This window comes from Polypterus senegalus, chromosome 18 (assembly GCF_016835505.1).
Source record: "Polypterus senegalus isolate Bchr_013 chromosome 18, ASM1683550v1, whole genome shotgun sequence".
Lineage (NCBI taxonomy): Eukaryota > Metazoa > Chordata > Cladistia > Polypteriformes > Polypteridae > Polypterus > Polypterus senegalus.
The window spans coordinates 2,111,647-2,131,791 of record NC_053171.1 but is presented as its reverse complement, the minus strand read 5'-3'; the positions used below and the strand labels follow the sequence as shown (position 1 = coordinate 2,131,791).

General features: G+C 40.3%; 1 protein-coding gene across 5 annotated transcripts in view; it reads left to right on the top strand.

Annotated features, from left to right (window-relative positions):
- The window catches only part of LOC120519013, a 36,877-nt gene extending 16,732 nt beyond the window's left edge, over positions 1 to 20,145 (top strand). For 3 of the 5 annotated variants that reach the window (XM_039742086.1, XM_039742087.1, XM_039742088.1), the window contains 6 exons: positions 340 to 375; positions 3,136 to 3,171; positions 5,343 to 5,378; positions 5,639 to 5,674; positions 6,878 to 6,913; positions 19,571 to 20,145. In XM_039742086.1, the coding sequence (XP_039598020.1) occupies positions 340 to 375; positions 3,136 to 3,171; positions 5,343 to 5,378; positions 5,639 to 5,674; positions 6,878 to 6,913; positions 19,571 to 19,722 (332 nt within the window). In that variant the 3' untranslated portion in view covers positions 19,723 to 20,145. The remainder of the gene's footprint in view (positions 1 to 339; positions 376 to 3,135; positions 3,172 to 5,342; positions 5,379 to 5,638; positions 5,675 to 6,877; positions 6,914 to 19,570) is intronic. The other 2 variants (XM_039742089.1, XM_039742090.1) reach the window with 2 other exon arrangements.

Below are 20,145 nucleotides of genomic sequence, written 5' to 3'. Positions count from 1 at the left end.
ACTGAGGCCTTCACCTTCTTTATTTTCAGTTATTGTGTGATGGACGCAGGTTGTTGTTTATGTGTTGGTACATTTTGTGTCTTAATATTGTAATTAAGGAAAAAAGAAATAATTAAGGGGCCTGGATCTTAAGTTGTGCATCAATTAAAATTAAAGCAAAAGAGTTCATTAGCAGCAAAATCTGGTCACTAATTCAGAAAAGGGTTAAAATGAAAACCTGAAGTCACAGTAGCTCTCCAGGACTGGAGTTGGAGAACCCTGACCTAGAATATTATTCATCTACCTAATAGTTTTTTCATTTTTAAACTTTCTGACCATTTATCTTTTATTTTCTTTCAGAGGTGACTACAGTGAATGCCCCACTACCATATAAAGGTAAGTCAGTGAATTCTCCATTCTGCCGTGGTACTCACACTTGTTTCTTGGCCCATGTCACAAATGTTTATGCAAAGTCATCTCATCCTGTCGCCCATTTCCTTGTGTGTCAACCTTCTCCCAGCTCTCCTTTCTTTATTGTAACTGCTTTTAGTGTCAACTGATATTTTTACATTTAAGCTTATGTCAGACTTTCTGTCTCTGCTAGACGATTAACATGATGCCACAGGTTCGTTTTCTTGCCCTCTCTTAAGGTCATACTGCTGTATATAATGGACGCGGTCTTTTTATTTTATCAACAATCACAGCACAGATTCGGGTTTCTCAGACCCCAAAGTTGGGCCTTATCCTATTTCAATGTCCCTTCTGCCCCTGAAGCCTTGCTGCTTCTGTCCTGCTCACATTGAATGATCTTGTTGACCACTGTAGGTCCACTCAGCTTTAGATAAAAGAACTCCTTTAAAACACGGAGGTCCGCTCTAAAGTTTCAGTTCTGTGTTATAATTCTGGGGTGCAATTAATGAAAGCAGCTTACTGAAGAGGTACAAATGTGCGGTTTGAATACACAATGGAAGGTCTGAAAACTGAAAGAACACCTTATGAGAAGGATTTAGGAGTCGTGGTGGACTCGACACTATCAATTTACAAAAGTGTTCAGAAGCCATTAAGAAGGCTAACAGAATGTCAGGTTATATTGTGCCCTGATATGTGAAATACAAGTCACAGGAGGTCATACTGAAGCTTTATAATGCACTGGTGAGGCCTCATCTGGAGCCCTGTGTGCAGTTTTGGTCTCCAGGCTACAAAAAGGGCATAGCAGCACGAGGAAAGGTCCAGAGAAGATTGACAACGCTGATTCCACAACTGCAGAGAATGAGTTATGATGAAAGATTAAAAGAGCTGAGCCTTTATAGTTTAAGGAAAAGAAGATGAGGAGGAGACATGATTAAAGTATTGACAATGATGAAGGCAATTAGTGCAGTGGATCGTTCATCAAGAACACAGGAACACAGTTGAAAGCTTGTTAAGGGTAAATTTCACACAAACAATATGAAGTCTTTCTTCATACAGAAAATCACAAACATTAAATATGTTACAGAGTCTGGTAGACAGTATGAACTGACAGTCTTTGGAAACTCAACTTCATGTTATTTTGGAAGAACTAAGTGAATAGGACTGGCGAGCTTTGTTGGGCTGAAAGGCCTGCTGTTGTTTAGATTGTTGTAATGTTCTTATGGATGGAAGAGACGGTGTTCGCAGACCACTTTGGTGGTTTGCAGGAAGAAATGATGGTTGCTTAAGAGCTTGAGAGCTCCCTAGAATTAAGTGAAAAAGACTGGCAAGCGTTGTTGGGCTGAATGGCCTGCTCTCGTCCAGATGGTTCTAATCTTCTGATGTTCAATCGAATGCTCCGCACTACCCCCTGTAGGATCACTTATGACTTATGACAAGATGTGACTCTACCATTCTTGAGATAAGGACCATACAGGTTTTCAGAGTTCTCTTTATGTAGTCCAAGCCCACCAATGGTACATAACTTTGACTGTAACCCATCATAGTAAGCATCAACAAAAGAATCGTTTGCAGAGTCTTCAGGAAAGTGGTGCGTCTTCTACGTTATGTCATTTCCGGGTTCGCTTATGAGTCTCCTCTTTCTTTATTATTACTCCAATCTTTGATTCAGGCTCACAATATCTGTTCCCCAAGGGATTCTCACTCTTTAGCTCTTTTCCTTCCCATTATATTCATTAAGTAGGAAAGAAAAAGTCATTTTGGGTTATTGTGTCTGTAGTTGGTCTGAGGGTTTTTAGATTATTTTTGGTGATTTCTTTAAGCTTCATATCTCATTAGTAAGGCCTCACCTGGAGTACTGTGTATGGTTTTGATCTTCATATTACAAAAATGACACAGCAGTGCTAGAAAAGTCTGGAAGAGAGCAACTAGGAATATTTGGGGGCTGAGGGGTATGAGGGGTATGAGCTATGAGGAGAGATTAAAAGAGCTGAGCCTGTTCAGTTTAAGTAAAATGAAGATTAAGAGACGACAGGAACAGAGTGTCCTAAATAATAAAAGTAATGAGTCCAGTGGATTCCAGCTGTTACATTAAAATAAATTAATCATCAGGAACACGGGGACATGGATGGAAACTTTATAATGGCAGATTTCACTCAAATGTTAGAAGGTTTTTATTCAAGCTAAGAACCATAGGCCCAAAAAATAAATAATCAATCAGTGCGATTGAAAGCAGAACTGTAGGATCCTTCAGATCTTGACTTGATGTTATGCGGACAAGCTTGATGTGGACAAGCTTGTTAAAATGATAGCCTGTTGTTATCACAATTGTTCCAATTTAATTAAAATAGATTAATAAGTTGTTGTTTCCCTAAATATAAAAATTGCTTGTTGCTTGTCAGAACTGAGACAAATTCACTGTACTTTAAAACTAAACATGCCTGAACTGAGTAAGATGACAGCATCATAGGTTTTCCTGAAAATTACAAGATGTTTGTATGTTTGGAAAGGTAATAAGCACTCATCAGTAGATGTTATCTAAAGATCACATGCTGTGCTTCCAACATGTTTGTGTTTTTTACTTGTTCCCTTAAACTGTATAAGACTATGATGAAGAACCCGTGAAGAAGAACCAGTGGCACGTTCCTCTTACAGACGAAAGGGAAGAAATCCCAGAAGACCTAGAATATTATACATCTACCATATTATTTTTTCATTTTTACCATTTGTCTGTTATTTTTCTTTCAGATTTGACTACAGTGAAAGCCCCACCATCATATAAAGGTAAGTCAGTGAATTCTCCATACTGCCGTGGCACTCACACTTGTTTCTTGGCCCATGTCACAAGCACATATGCACAGTCATCTCATCCTGTCGCTCATTTCCTTGTGTGTCAACCTTCTCCCAGCTCTCCTTCCTTTATTGTAACTGCTGTTAGTATCAATTGATGTTTTTACATTTAAGCTTATGACTGACTTTATGTTTTTTCTAGACGATTGAATTGATGTCACAGGTTTATTTTCCTACCCTCTCTTAAGGTCATACTGTTGTAAATAATGGATCCGGTCTTTTTATTTTATCAACAATCACAGCGCTGATTTGGGCTTCTCAGACCCAAAAGTTGGGCCTTACTCAATTTAAATGTTCCATCTGTCCCTGAAGCCTTGCTGCTTCTGTCATGCTCACATTGAATGATCTTGTTGACCACTGTAGGTCCACTCAGCTTTCAAATATAGGGAGGTCTACTCTGAATTTTCAGTTTTGTGTTATAATTCTGTGGTGCACTCAATGACAACAGCAGACCGAAGAAGTACAAATGTGCGGTTTCAATACACATTAGGGGGTCTGAAAATTGAAATTACACCTTATGAGAACGATTGAAGGAGTCATAGTGGACTCAACCGCATCAACTTACGAAAGTGTTCAGAAGCCATTAAGAAAGCTAACAGAATGTCAGGTTAAGTTGCGCCCTGATATGTGAAGTACAAGTCACAGGAGGTCATACTGAAGCTTTATAACACACTGGTGAGGCCTCATCTGGAGTCGTGTGTGCAGTTTTGGTCTACAGGCTACAAAAAGGACATAGCAGAGCTAGAAAAGGTCCAGAGAAGAGCAACTAGGTTGCCACAGGGTATGAGTTATGAGGAAAGATTAAAAGAGCTGAGCCTTTACAATTTAAGCAAAAGAAGATGAAGAGGAGATATAATTGAAGTATTGAAAATGAAAAAGGGAATGAGTACTGTGGATTGAGACAGTGACTTTAAAATGAGTTCACCAAGAACACAGGGAGAAAGTTGGAAGCTTGTTAAGGGTACATTTCACACAAATATTAGGAAGTTTTTCTTCATTAAGTGAATAGGAATGGTGAGCTTTGTTTGGCTGAATGGCCTGTTGTTGTCTAGATTGTTCTAATGTTCTTATGGAAGGAAGAAATGGTGGCAGCAGACCACTTCAGTGGTATGCAGGAAGAAATGATGACTGCTTAAGAGCTTAAGAGCTCCCTAGAATTAGTGGATAAGACTGGCAAGCTTTGTTTGGCTGAATGGCCTGTTCTCGTCCAGATTGTTCTAATCTTCTAATGTTCAATCTACTGCTCCACACTGCCTCCTGCAGAATCACTTACCACTTACGACAAGATGTGACTTTACCATTCTTGACATAAGGACCATACAGGTTTTCAGAGTTCTCTTTATGTAGTCCAAGCCCTCCAATGGTACATAACATCGACTGTAACCCATCGTAGTAAGCATCAACAAAAGAATCGTTTGCAGAGCCTTCAACAAAGTGGTGCATCTTCTACGTCATGTCATTTCCGGGTTCTCTTGCGAGTCTCCTCTTTCTTTAATATTACTCCAATCTTTGAATCAGGCTCACAATCCCAGTACCCCAAGGGGTTCTCACTCTTTTTAGCTTTTTTCTTCCCATTGCATTCATGAAGTAGGAAAGAAAAAGTTGCTTTGTTTTATTGTGTGTGCAGTTGGCCTGAGGGTTTTTAGATTATTTTTGGTGATTTATTTAAGATTCATATCTCACTAGTGAGACCTCACCTGGAGTACTGTGTGTGGTTTTGTTCTTCATTTTACAAAAATGATACAGCAGTGCTAGAAACGTCCAGAAGAGAGAGACTAGGAATATTTGGGAGCTGAAGGCTATAGGCTATGAGGAGAGATTAAAAGAGCTGAGCCTGTTCAGTTGAAGCTGATCAAATCTACCATTCATTTCCAAAATTCTTGAAAAAATAGTGGCAGCACAGGTCAATGCCCATCTCACAAATAACAACCTGTTTGAGACGTTTCAGTCTGGCTTGTTATCATCACAATTGTTCCAATGTAATTAAATTAAATTAAAAAGTTATCCTAAATATTAAAGGAAATCAGCACTCATCTACCACGTTATTTTTTCATTTTTTGCCCTTTCTGACCATTTGTCTTTTATTTTTCTTTAATTTCTTTCAGAGGTGACTACAGTGAAAGCCTCGTCGTCATATACAGGTAAGTGAATGAATTGTCCATTCTGCAACGGCACGCACACAGCCACTGGATGTTATCTAAAGACCACATGCTGTGTTTCCAACATGTTTGTGTTTTTTATCCTTAAACTGTAAGACTCCGGTGAATGCCATCTTCAGTGGTGCGTTCCTCTCACAGACAAAAGGGCTGAAATCCTAGAATATCATACATCTACCACATTATTTTTTCATTTTTACTATTTCTGACCAATTGTCTTTTATTTTTCTTTATTTTTATTTCAGAGATGACTACAGTGAATGCCCCACCATCATATAAAGGTAAGTCAGTGAATTCTCCATTCTGCCGTGGCACTCACACTTGTTTTTTGGCCCATGTCACAAGTGTTTATGCACAGTCATCTCATCCAGTCGCCCATTTCCTTGTGTTTCCACCTTCTCCCAGCTCTCCTTCTTTTATTGTAACACTTTTAGTATCAACTGATAGTTTTAAAATTTAAGCTTATGACTGAATTTCTGCTGTGGTGGGCTGGTGCCCTGCCAAGGGTTTGTTTCCTGCCTTGCGCCCTGTGTTGGCTGGGATTGAACTGAGACAAATTCACAGTCCTTAAAAACTAAATATTCCTGAATTGAGTAAGACAACAGCATCATAGAACCATTTTTATAATTTTCAGGAAAATCTATCTTTGGAAAGGAAATCAGCACTCATCTTTAAGCAGCTACTGGATGTTATCTAAAGATCACATGCTGTGTTTCCAACATGTTCGTGTTTTTACTCGTATCCTTAAATTATTTAAGGCTACAGTGAATGCCGTCTTCAGTGGCACGTTCCTGTCACAGATGAATGGGCTGAAATCCTAGAAGACCTTGTGACAGTTTGGGGTCACTGTCGCTCCCTTGAACCCCTGTCCACGACTCCAGGCACCAAGTAAAAGTCCAAACGCTGACTTTATTAAATTGCCACAGTGCACAAAGCACCCTCTCCTCCACTATACTCATACAATAACAATAATAAACACAATAATCCAATCCTCCAACTCCCAGATGCATTGCCACCCTTCCACCAAGCTCAACTCGCCGTCTGGGAGCTCCCATAGTTCTTTTATATTCCCTGACCCGGAAGTGTTCCCAATCCCCAGTCCACGTGATCTTGTATCACTTCCGGGTCAGGTAAAAAGTCCTTTTCTTCACCCCGGAAGCACGTTATTCCCCTTGTCCATGTGACTTGAACGTACTTCCAAGGCGTAGGGTAAATAACCATTGTTCCCCCCTGCAGTGTCCCCTAGCGGCCCCCATGGCATCCAGCAGGGCTGTGTATAAAAACTACAATGTCCATGATGCCACACTGGTCTTCGGGGGACCTTCATACTGCAGGGAGGGCTCCACCTGGCGGCTTGGGGGTATTGGCCGGGGTAAACAGCCGGCCATACACCACAACCTAGAATATCATACATCAACCATGTTATTTTTTCATTTTTACCGATTCTGGCTATTTGTTTTATATTTTATTGTCTTTTCTTTCAGAAGCCATTACAGTGATAGCCTCCCCATCATATACTGGTAAATGAATTAATTCTTCATTCTGCCATGGCACTCACACTTGTTTCTTGGTCTGTGTTTGTACACAGTCACCTTGTTCTGTCACCCATTTCCTTCTGTTTCAACCTTCTCCCAGCTCTCCCTTTCTTTATTGTAACTACTTTTAATATCAACCTTGATATTTTTATCTTTAAGGTTCTGACTGAATTTCTATCCTTGCTAGATGATTGACTTGATGCCACAGGTTCATTTTCCTACTCTCTCTTAAGGTCATACTAAATAATGGACCCCGTCTTTTTTATTCTCAACAATCACAGCACTGATTTGGAATTCTCAGACCCCAAAGTAGGGCCTTATCCCATTTCAATGCCCCATCTGTTACTCTCACCTTGCTGCTACTGATATTTCCATTCACAGCCACTTTCAATAATCGAATAATTAGTTTTCTTTTGTAAATGAGGCCCACCAAATGTGTAGTTGATTCTGTACCCAGAGCCATCCATTCCTGCATGCAGATCATGCATTGTGTGTATGTGGCCCATGATTGAATAACCAATGTGGGCTGTGGGCTTTGGGGGGGTATAATTGGAGGACCAATGTGGGGTGCCCACTGGGGGCTCGCAGATGTCCGTGATTCAGGAGCTCTGCAATACAGCCAATTGGACTGCACATTTTTGTTGCTTGTTTTACTTGAAATTACTTTAGTCAGAAAACTCCTCCCACAATCCTAACCTTAACCATATCGCATAACAACAACATTTATTTATATCACACATTTTTAATACAAATGATGAGCTCAAAGTGCTTTAGATAATGAAGAAAGAGAAAAAAGACAAAATAAATAAGAAAATAGAATTAGGGAACACTAATTAACACAGAATAAATGTAAGGTCCGATGGCCAGGGAGGACAGAAAAAACAAAAAACTCCAGACAGCTAAAGAAAAAATAAATAAAATCTACAGGGGTTCTGAGGTCACGAGACCACCGAGCCCCCTCTAGACATTCTACCCAACATAAATGACCTCAATCAATCCTCACGGTATTCAGGGTTCACATGGAAAAACCTGATGATGAGTCATGTGGACTTCTGGCCTTTAATCCATCAATATAGGAACATCACGGTGCTTTGATTAGGTGGTGGTGGTGCAGATCACCACCACAGATAACTGGAAAAAGAACACCAAGAATGGTATTGGAAAGTAAATGCATATACAGAGCATCAGGATCAAACTAAAATGAAGCTATGAGAAAGCCATGTTAATAATAAGTTAATAATGAGTTTTTAGTAGTTTTTTTAAGTGCTCCACCGTATTAGCCTGGCGAATTTCTATTGGTAAGCAGCTTCCTCAATGGTGTGGAGCTCTGGCAGTCTGCAGCTTGACTCTAATGGGGTTACTGCAGTTTTATGCATTATCAAAATAATATCATTGACAGTCACAGTAATTTTCTGTTAATTAGCAGAGAGATGGCTTTAAGTCCACATGAGTCAGGAACGCAGAAAAAAAAAAAGAAAAAATAAATAAAAGCATGAAGTATTAGCTCACACTGCAGTTGATGCTGGTGTTGTTTAGAAATCAAAATTTGTCCAACTTCCTGTAATCTCACTAATGTTACATCAGTTACTGCTACACTAAAGCTAGTGGTTTACTGGAGTAACAATGGAGTAACATTATGTGTTGTCAAATATATTAAATGGTTTTGATGTTGAGTGTTCAATAGATAATATGTGATGATACAGTGCCTACCTGACAAAAGGCTGTGGATTAATTATTACCTCCATATAGACATCAGGACCTCTACACGCTGTTTAAGGCTGCTAATGTTAGTCGACATATCAAATGCTGTGAGTGTTGCATTGTGGACGTGTTTGTGAAAGTCACCAGCACACTGAGGGTCTCTACTTACTAGTTACTTATTCACCAAATAATGGAAAAGAACCACAAAAGCAACTTTGACAGACAAAAAGAACAATCAGCTCAGATAAATTCAACTGTTGGTTCATTTTATTGGCAGCTAACATCACTGATTTAGTGAGCGCCTTATCGCTGTCTGCTGACATTGGAGGGAGAAAATGAATTTTAGAAAATTCAAAAGTGTCTGTGACACATTCACATGTTCATTTTTTAAATATCTAAATATCCAGCTTCATTTTGACCCTGCATTTACTATCTTAAGTCAGTTTATTAAGAAAATTTAGTAGTAGCAGTAGTAGTAGTAGTAGTAGTTTTACTTCATTGTTATTATTATTAGTAGTAGTGTTTTATGTAGTAGTAGTTGTAGTTGTATTTTACATTATTATCATTATTATTAGTAGTAGTAGTTTTTATTTTATTATTATTATTAGTAGTAGTATTTTAAATATTAGTGGAGTAGTAGTAGTATTTTAAATATTAGTGGTAGTAGTAGTGTTTTATGTATTAGTAGTAGTAGCTGTATTTTACATTATTATTTTTATTAGTAGTAGTAGGAGTAGTTTTTATGTTATTGTTATTATTATTAGTAGTAGTATTTTAAATATTAGTGGTAGTAGTTGTATTTTATATTGTTATCATCATTATTAGTAGTAGTTGTGTTATTAAAATAGTTTTTGCTGTTGTATCACATTTCAAAAATTATACTGTTGGCTTTATCAGGTGACAACGATTAATGGCATACATTATTATTATTACTACTACTACTACTACTAATTAGGCTTTCATTTATGAAAGAAACAACTAAAAAAATTACAGATTAGTTTGTGATGTGTGGTTACTTATTTATTTTTTATGTATTAATATTTTTATTGTTAAAGTTAAAACTTTTATAAAAAATATGAATGTAGTAGATTCAGGAAGAGGTGAGGTGGGGTGGTGAGGTGGGGTGGGGGGGTTCCCAAGAATATTTCACTTAGGGTCCCATTTTGGTGAGGGGTGACACTGCCTGTCTTAATCACACTTACCAAATCCTGCCTTCATGTCCCAGACTGGGTTGTCACAGCACTCATAATTACTGTATGCCCCTCAATTCCTCATCTGTGTCAGTGGCTTTGAAAACTCCTTCTGTAACGCCTCACATCAGCAGTCGGCACAGAGCGCCTGTTCTTTGTACAGGGGGTCCTCGGGTTACGACACAGTTCCGTTCCTATGATGGTGATGTAACCTGAATTTTGGTGTAAGTCAAAACACACCCTAGCCTAAGTCACTTACCTATCCTAACAGTTGTAAAATAATAATTTAGAACATAAAAACACAACTAATCCACAGAAAAAGTAAATAATGATATACTGTACTGTACACTGTATGTAGTAACAGAACAAATGCCAAAAATGAGTGTAACAAAAAATTCCTTTATTCCTGTGGTTCTCTTGCACGCTGGAAGGGGCATTGCAAGGTTGGAGAGAGTGACCTATTGGGAGGAGGAAGCTGGAGATGATTCTACTTGTACTACAGGTGTTTCATCTCGAGAAGCAGCTGATGTAGAGGGTAAAGGATCTGTTGCAGGCCTCTGTACCTTCTTAAAGAATTTTTCCAGGCTAGTCTGGAAGCTTGAGGACTTCTTATCTTCCAAAATCTGCCTATAGCATTGCAAAGAATCCATAACAGCTGTGTAGACCTTACTGAATCTGTCATCTGGGGTCCTCAGCCTGAAATTTTGCCAACCTATCCTCTATCATAGAAAAACCTTCTGCCAAACACTTGGTGGTAAATCTCTTGGGTTCTGAGGTTTCTATCTCTTCCTCTTCAATCAGTTTCTTCTCCAGCTGAATGAGGTCCTCAGCAGACAGCTCCTGTCCATGTGATGCCAGTAGCTCTGTAACATCCTCAGCCTCCACATCCAAATTAAGCTGTTTACCAATGGCAACAACCTTCTCTGTTACAGCCTCCACTGACTCTTCAAAGCCATGGAAGTCATACACAAACTGGGGGCACAGTTTTTTAAACACACCATTTAAGTTTGTTCGCCTCACTTCATCCCAGGCAAAAGCAATGTTTTGTACAGCATTGTAAATATTAAAAGACTTCCAAAAGACTTTGAGTGTCAGGTTCTTGTCCTTCTCAGTTGCATTAGGGCAGGGGTCCTCAAATGTTTTAAACAGGGGGCCAGTTCATGGTCCCTCAGACTGTTTGGGGACCGGAACTATAATTTGGAAAAAAAAAAACACATGAACGAATAGCCAAGCACACTGCACATATCTTATTTATAGTGCAAAAAACATGAAAGAACAATACAATATTAAAAATGAAGAACAATTGTAACCAACATAAACTTTCCATTATTTCAATGAGAAGTGTTGGCCTACTTTGGCTGATGAGATAGTCAATGTTCGGTTCCATGTTTGTCACTGACAGTCGTAACAAGTGATGCAAGTGTACATCGGTTAGTTTGGGTCTGGTTGGAGATTTCAGATGTTTCATTCGGGAAAAAGGTCTGTTTACAGACATACAGTTAGGTCCATAAATATTTGGACAGAGACAACTTTTTTCTCATTTTGGTCCTGTACATTACCACAATGAATTTTAAATGAAACAATTCAGATGCAGTTGAAGTGCAGACTTTCAGCTTTAATTCAGTGAGTTGAACAAAACGATTGCATAAAAATGTGAGGCAACTAAAGCATTTTTGAACACAATCCCTTCATTTCAGGGGCTCAAAAGTAATTGGACAATCGACTCAAAGGCTATTTCATGTGCAGGTGTGTTCAAGTCCATCGTTATGTCTTATCAATTAAGCAGATAAAAGGCCCGGAGTTAACTTGAGGTGTGGTGCTTGCATGTGGAAGATTTAGCTGTGAACAGACAACATGTGGTCAAAGGAGCTCTCCAAGCATTTGAAAGAAGCCATCCTTAAGCTGCAAAAACAGAAAAAACCCATCCGAGAAATTTCTACAATATTACAAGTGGCAAAATCTATACTTTAGTACATCCTGAGAAAGAAAACAAGCACTGAACTCAGCAACGTAAAAAGACCTGGGGCCTCATGTATAAACGGTGCGTACGCACAGAAATGTTGCGTAAGAACTTTTCCACTTTCAAATCACGATGTATAAAACCTACACTTGGCGTAAAGCCACGCACTTTTCCACGGTACCTCATATCTTGTCGTACGCAAGTTCTCCGCTCGGTTTTGCAAACTGGCGGCACCCAGCGTCAAAGCAGTGCTACTGTTCTTGTGTGATTACTCATTATTTTCATGACGCGGCTTTATAAATACACAGAAAATAACCGTATATTGTTTATTATTGTAACGCATCTGATTGTAATTAACTCGTAACAATATAATGGTCCAAGGAACAGCCATAGTATTCCAAATGCCATAACTGCTTTAGCGTTGTTACTCTCACTACTTCTTCTTCTTCTTCTTCTTTCAGCTCCTCCCGTTAGGAGTTGCCACAGAGGATCATCTTTTTCCATATTTCTCTCACTGCACCACTCGGAGTATTTATATCACTGTATCTGAGTGTGAATCACAGCAGCAGCTGATCGGAAAGAGAATTATCGGTATACGGCATTAAGCACACGCTGTCTCTGCCACGGCAAAACGTTTCAAAGCCTTTCCTGTACGGACCTCGCGGTTCAAAACAGTTTAATCCCAAGAATTTTAAATGCAGCCAATCAAGTGCTCCTTGATCATTTGTCCCACGAGTGAAAATTAGAAGTTGTGCAGAATCACGAACATCATTGCTTTCATCGAGTGCCAACAAAAAATAGCAACGTTTTTTTGAGGAGTTTTGCAAAGGCTGATGCAAATTGTCCCCCATTTCTTCAATCCTTCGTGTAATTGGAGGACCTGAAAGACTCGTTGTACTAAATAAATCAGTCTTCTCTGGACACATCTCTTTGGCAACAGAAACAAGGCATTCTTTAACACATTCTCCCTCTATGAATGGTCTGCCAGTGTGCGCTATTAGCTTGGCAATTTGAAAACTTGCTCGCAGTGATGAAATATTTAGCTGCTTCTGCTTCACAAAAGCATTTTGGTGAGTTGTCAATCCATTTTTCAGTTTTAATATTTTGTCTTTTCTCACTTGTCTGACCAAACAATGTTGAGTTTCATAGTGTCGATGCAAATTGTATTCCTTGAACACAGCCACTGACTCCTGGCACACCAGACAAACAGCTCTCTCCTTGCACTGCGTGAAAAAGTATGTCCACCGTTCTTTGAACATCCTGCACTCGGAGTCAATTTTTCTTTTCCTTGACATTATTGTTTCCAAAAGGATTTACAATGGCTATTACATTTTTGGGGTGGGTGCGTCCTCGCCTGTAGTTACTACCTGTCTGACTCAGCCTAGTAAATGTGGCTCGGCTTGGCATGTCATGTGACTGCATGCTAATGACGCTGGATGCAGCGGTGGCCACGGCCACAGCAGGTGCCAGGTAAATGACCTTGGGGGACCGTATCCGTCACGTAGCCCATAGCTTGAGGACTCCTGCATTAAGGGCTATAGCAAATGTCCTCCGGAGGTAGTAGGCCTTAAAAGAGGCAATGACATCTTAGTCCATGGGCTGTAAAAGGGCAGTGGTATTAAAGTCACTCACGTGGGCAGGGTGACCTGGAGCATTGTCCAGCTCTAGCAACACCTTAAAGAGTAGTCCGTTGCTAACACAGTAGTCCTTCACTGCTTATCACAAAATGGCTGGAAAACCATAACTCAAAAATCTGAAGTGTCACCCATGCCATCTTTTAGACCTCCAGACAACAGGCAGTTGACCCTTCCAAATGCCCTTTAGAGCCCTTGGATCCTCTGCCTGGTCCACCAACAGAGGTTTGAGTTTGAAGTCACCTGCAGCATTCCCTCCGAGAAGGAAAGTCAGTCTCTCCTCGCCAGCCTTATGGCCTGGTGCTGTCTTCTCCTCCTTGGCGATATTGGTCCTGTTAGACATATGGTTCCTAAAAAGGCCTGTCTCGTCAAACACTTGTTCAGCACAGTAGCCCCCTTTAATTAATTCAGCCAACCTATTAGGAAATGTGTTTGATTCTTTCTCATCCCCACTAGCAGCTTCACCCTGTACCTTAAGGTGCCCAGAGGGGACTGGGTGGTCTCATGGTCTGGAACCCCTACAGATTTTATTTTTTTTCTCCAGTGTTTGGAGTTTTTTTTTTGTTTTTTTGTCCACCCTGGCCATCAGACCTTACTCTTATTCTATGTTAATTAATGTTGACTTATGTTTATTTTTTATTGTGTCTTCTATTTTTCTATTCATTTTGTAAAGCACTTTGAGCTACATTTTTTTGTATGAATATGTGCTATATAAATAAATGTTGATTGATTGATTGATTGAAGGTTATGCAAGTTGGCACGAGCTTTGAAACGCATGAACCAACCCCTACTAGCTACAAACTCTTCACTTTCACTGCCTTATCCCTTTTAATTTTTTATTGCCTGAAACAATCATTTAGCCTTCTCCTAAATCAACATTAGACTTACTGGTATATGCCGCTGATGCTGGTCTTCCAGCCACAAAATTAGCAATCTTTCCATCTCATTCATTATGCCACTTCGCTGTTTAGTAATCACAGTCGATTTCATAACGGCTGATCCCTTTACATGCTCTAGGATATCCTTTATCCTTGATAATTGTTGCTACAGTAGGGTGGCTAAGGCTTAGCACGTGGCTGATGTTTGTCGCTGATTCTCATTTTTCCGATCTCTTTAAAATATCTAATTTCACTCCCATTGTGATGGCTTTCCTCTTCTTCGAAGCACTACCATCTGAAGACTCTGACCTTCATTTAGAAGCCATGATAAGAGCCAAAAAGTCACTAGTATACACTTGTGCCACACTCAACCAAACTACCTGTAGTTTGCCAACTTTCTCACTCTTACGCCGCGTACTACCAAACTACTGTACTCTAGTTCGCTGACTCCCTCACTTATATGCCGCATACTTTTGCCGCATGCAACCAAACTAGTTTGTTCCCGTAAGTCTGTAAGTACGATGCTAACAGCGTAATCCGAAACACTCATGTCTCAATTTTTATGGGAGTGATCGTCGTAAATTTGAAACATCGTATGTTGCGACGTTGTAACCTGAGGACCTCCTGTATTGTCCACTGGTGCCCTGCGTCCTGTAGGCTGAATAAAAGTCCTGTTGTTACCTACCAATCTTTCAATGGCCGTGCACCAGCAGTAAAGTCCTGCAGTATTACAGTCCTGTTTGCCCACTTCACGCCATTGGAGGAGGTTGCAGGTCAGGAGCCTGTACTGATACAGCGCTTTGCCGCATCCCACCACATGAGATACAGGAAATCTTGTCGTGCCCCAAACTGACCTGTGCTCTCTGCTCTGTGTTTTATATTATTTAGGGCAAAGATGTTTAATTGCTGTAACAACAAGGGGACGCCACTGAGCCCAAAACTGCAGACACAATAAGCCTCAACACACTTTATTCTGAAATAAAGGGTTTTTATTGAGCCCCAACATCTTCTCCACAAAAATAACAACAAAAAAAAACCAAGTTCTCCTTCCTCCTCCAAGAGTGTAGCCCACCACCATTCGACTGTGACTCATCAAACTGAGGCTGTTGGGCTTTCTTTTAAAGTCGTCCCAGGAACTACTTCCTGTCTCCTCTCCAGGTCATTCAGAGTACTTCCGGGTCGTGCGGGAACCAGGGAAGTCCTCCCCCAGCAGTACCTTCTGGCAGTCCACAAAGGCCCCAACAGGGTTGCGTTTCTGGACTCCACTTCCCATTCAACCCTGTGGGTGTCCTAATCAGGAGGAAAACTGAGGAACGCTGCCACCTGCAGTGTGGGGGAATGACCTTCTCCTGGTATGCCCATTCACCTGGGGCCTCATGTATAACGCCGTGCGTAGAACTCGCACTATAACATGGCGTAAGCACAAAAGCCGAAATGTGCTTACGCAGAGAAAAATCCAGATGCAGGAATCTGTGAGTACTCCAACTTCCACGTTCTTTTGCTACATAAATTCCGATCAACGTGAAAACTAACGCTCGTGCACGCGCTTTATGTAACGCCCCAACTCCTCCCAGAATTACGCCTCTTTGAATATGCAAATGAATATAAATCACCCTTAAGCTCAGCCTTCTGTAACAGGACAATGGGAAAAGCACGGGGGGAAATATAAGAATTTCAGCGAATACCAAGTGGAGGCAAAGGAAAAAAATACTATTTGTTCAAATAAACCGTGGTATAATCAACAAAATGAAGTTGATCGAGTGACATAGCGTGATGGAGATACTTGAAAGCTCACATTCACAAAATCGCACAGTGCCGGAAATAAAAAAGAAGTCACATATCAAAGTCGCTGTGAAAAGGCGAGTTGTAGCTCACTGTCTGAGTGTTATATGAAAGCTTATTAGGGTACAGAGAAAAAAGGCATTTGGTGGGGAAAAAGCACGAAATGTCAACTTCAATCTCGACATTTCCACTTTAATCACGTAGTTTATTTTGTCATTAAAGTAGAACATCATAAACTTTATCTTAAAATCGTTTAATTAACCAGTTTCTCAAATCACATTGTAATTAAAGTATAGCACGTTAAATGCTTTGTTTTGTATTTGATCTTCTATGTGCTCTTTGTGTGTGAATCACTACTTGCTTCTTAAACTGGCTCTCTTCCTCTGACAGGACACAGAATCCATGACATTCGTGATATTACAGTTCTCTTAATAACTAAAATACTGAGATGTATACTTGATATCATTTTTATGATGATAGGAGTTAAAGCATGTTATTAAACATGAGTTTCACGGCGCAGTGATTGTGTGCGACCTTTGATGAAATAATTTATTGCAGAAGTACTCAGGGGCGGCTCTAGGCTTGTGGTGGCACTGGGCAGAGGAAGAATCTGTGGCTCCTTCGCCCGCCAATGTCAGTAAGGTAGCTTATGCACGGTGGATGGTGTGGACGAAATCTCAGACCCGACAGCAGGTGCGGTTGGTTATAAAGCAGCTTTATTTTCAGAGTCACGGTGAGAAGAGTTTCAGAAAAGCAGACAATCAAATATACATGACAGCGTCAGGGCTCTTCTGAACCCCGTCTGTTGGGTGGGGTCCGGTTTTATACCCCTAGAATGCGTAATTTAATATCATTATAAAATGTAACAGTCAACACGTTTATTATACACAAACCTTTAGCCCCTTCAACGCCCCTTGTGCAACTTGATTTCTTGGCTCCTTTTGTTATGGCGTTCAGATGTAAGCTAAGGGAAAACGTGATAAGGCAGACTCATGTGTGGAATTCTCAGACCTTGAGTCCTTTGCACAAACATTTTTCTGTTTGCTAAAACAAAGCATTCTATTACATGGTTTTGTAAAGCTTACTTCTCAGACATGAATTAGTACAAGGGAACGAAGAGAACATTCGTCTTCCACAATGGCCACGCCTGTTGCAGACACTGCATAGCCACCTCGTGCTCATGACAAGCATTTAACTTTTGCCGAAATTTGTCGCTGCGTTTTTAGCTGTGTTGTTATTTTCTCTTTCTGTTTTATATTCAATATATATTGGCGTAGCTGCCACTGCAGTCCTTGCTGTTCTTTCCCCAAGTCACCGATCGCCACACAATCAGCTCTGTAATAGAAGTTAAGCCATCTGTAAGCTTAGAGCACTGATTCTTCAAAACGTTTAAGGAACATTGAAATATCTTCGTAGTACATGTTTAATTATTCTGTCCTTCACGACACTCCCAGTGAAGAATATAGATTATTTAAATGAAGTTAGAGTTTTATCGGTATAATATGATAAACATATTTTGCTGCATTTCACCTTAAAAATGATATCATCATCATATGTAAATACGCGCTTTATAAAGTGGCTCAGGCTGTGCAATATTATAACTATAGTGCAAGTTTATAGTGGGGTGATTGTACTTAGAAGTACAAACAGTTCTACAAGGAGCAATTGATTGAGTGCGTTTATAGTTCTTGGGATGAAACTGTTTCTGAACCGCGAGGTCCGTACAGGAAAGGCTTTGAAACGTTTTGCCGTGGCTGAGGCAGCGTGTGCTTGAAGCTGTATACCGATAATTCTCTTTCCGATCAGCTGCTGCTGTGATTCACACTCAGATACAGTGATATAAATACTCCGAGTCGTGCAGTGAGAGGAATATGGAAAAAGATGATCCGCTCTGGCAACTCCTAACGGGAGGAGCTGAAAGAAGAAGAAGAAGGTGCAGTGAGAGTAACAACGCTAAAGCAGTTATGGTATTTGGAATACTATAGGTATTCCCTGGACCATTATATTGTTACAAGTTAATTACAATCAGATGCATTACACTAATAAACAATATGCGATTAGTATCAGTGTATTTATAAAGCTGCGTCAGGAAAATAAGGTGTAACCACACAGGAACAGTAGCATTGCTTTGACGCTGGGTGCTGCCAGTCTGCAAAACCGAGCAGAGAACTTGCGTACGACAAGACATGAGGTACCGTGGAAAAGTGCGTGGCTTTACGCCAAGTGTAGGTTTTATACATTGTGATTTGAACGTGGAAAAGTTCTTACGCAACATTTCTGTGCGTACGCACCGTTTATACATGAGGCCCATGGTCTTTGCGTCATGGCCTTTCTAGCCAGGTATGAAACCTTTTGTTATCCCAGGCAGGACACCTGTCCTCCCTTCTAGGCACCCCCATTGCAGAGTAGTGTGTATTTCACTTGTATATCACAGAGATGGATGAGCAAAGTATGTTACAAAACACTTCATGTTATTTGCATATGTCCTATGTTAATTTTTGCATTATACTACCATTCAGAATAATGACCTCTTTAATGACCTCTTAGGCACAGCTATCAGTAGTGCGTCTATCTGCGGAGGGAGTGTCGACCTTGACGAGAGGTTTACTTACCTCCACAGTGACATTCATGACTCTGGTGACTCTTCCTTTGAAGTCAGTAGATGGATTGGGAGAGCATGGGGGTCATGAGGTTGCTGGAAAGGGGTGTGTGGCACTCCCGATAGAGCCCTGGTGCTTCCTGTCTTGCTATATGGTTGTGAGACATGGACGATATCCAGTGACCTGAGACAAAGACTGGACTCCTTTGGTTCTGTGTCTTTCTTGGGTACCGCTGGTGTGACTTTGTGTTGCCCATGGAGTCCCGAAAGAGGCACATTACCTGCATTGTGAGGGAGCGTCAGTTACGGCACTACAGCTATGTGGCATGATTCCCCGAGGGTGATCCAGCTTGAAGGATCCTCATTGTTGGGGACCTGAGAGGTTGGACCAGGTGAAGGGGTCGCCCATCATTTTCGGAGGGTGGGACTGGACCACGTATCTGCCTTGGGGAGTTGCCAACCGGGATCCTTCTTCATAAATGAATACATTCCAATTTCAAATGAAATTCTGTCAAATTAACAGTATGGGAAAATAAAATCTGAACCTGCGGGTCTTGTGCGTTGTCATCTGTCTTATGAGAGCATAAAATCATTTGAGAATGTACAGCCAAGGTCAGGGAGCTCTTGTTCCTTTTACAGATGCTGATTGGGCTTGCGCTTGGAGTGCACCGGACATTCAAAAACAAAACTCAGTTCTGTCCAATTTTAAAATTTCATTATAATAAACTTAACATAGTCTTCTATTTTGCGATTGCAAGATTAGTTCAGATGTGGTGAAGCGAGAACGAGCCTGTTTGGAGCGAAGTGCTCTTTTGCATTGCAGCTTTGCATTTGTACCACTACATAACTTTATTAAACAAAAATTAAATTAACTCTCCCCTTATTTTCATTCTTTTAGAACTGTCAGTGGAGAATGAAGTCCGACTTGCCATATCTGGTCTGGTGTTGATTGTACTGCTGATCATTGTGGCTGAGTTTTTGTGGAGCAGATCTAACAAAGCTGTGTCGACTTCAGGACAAGCAGAATCAGAAAGTAACACAAACTTGTAAATCATACAAACAACACCTCGAATCTGTGATTACTTGAGATGGCTCAAAGATAAGCAACCTTCAGGGATTTAGTTGATCAAATTGTTTGGTTACTTTTGTCAAATTACTTTGCTTCATATCAATACAATGGAAACAAAGGCTCCGCTATTACTAGAGAAGAACTGCTTGACATTTGGGATACTTTACGTATTAATTTCAACACGGACGTACGGGACTTGCCTAAAAAACTATTGCTTAGGAAATCCTAAGATGATGTAAGTACTCACAGCTCCAGGAATTAAAGTTTGTGCTGAAGACGTTGTGAGGGCAAGTCGACACTCTTGTGTGCTTTAGAAGATGTGGATTTCAAGTAGCGCTTTGTCTTCCAAACGTTCAGTCTCTTAGCTACAAAGCAGATGAGTTACGCTTGCTCAATAAAACTGA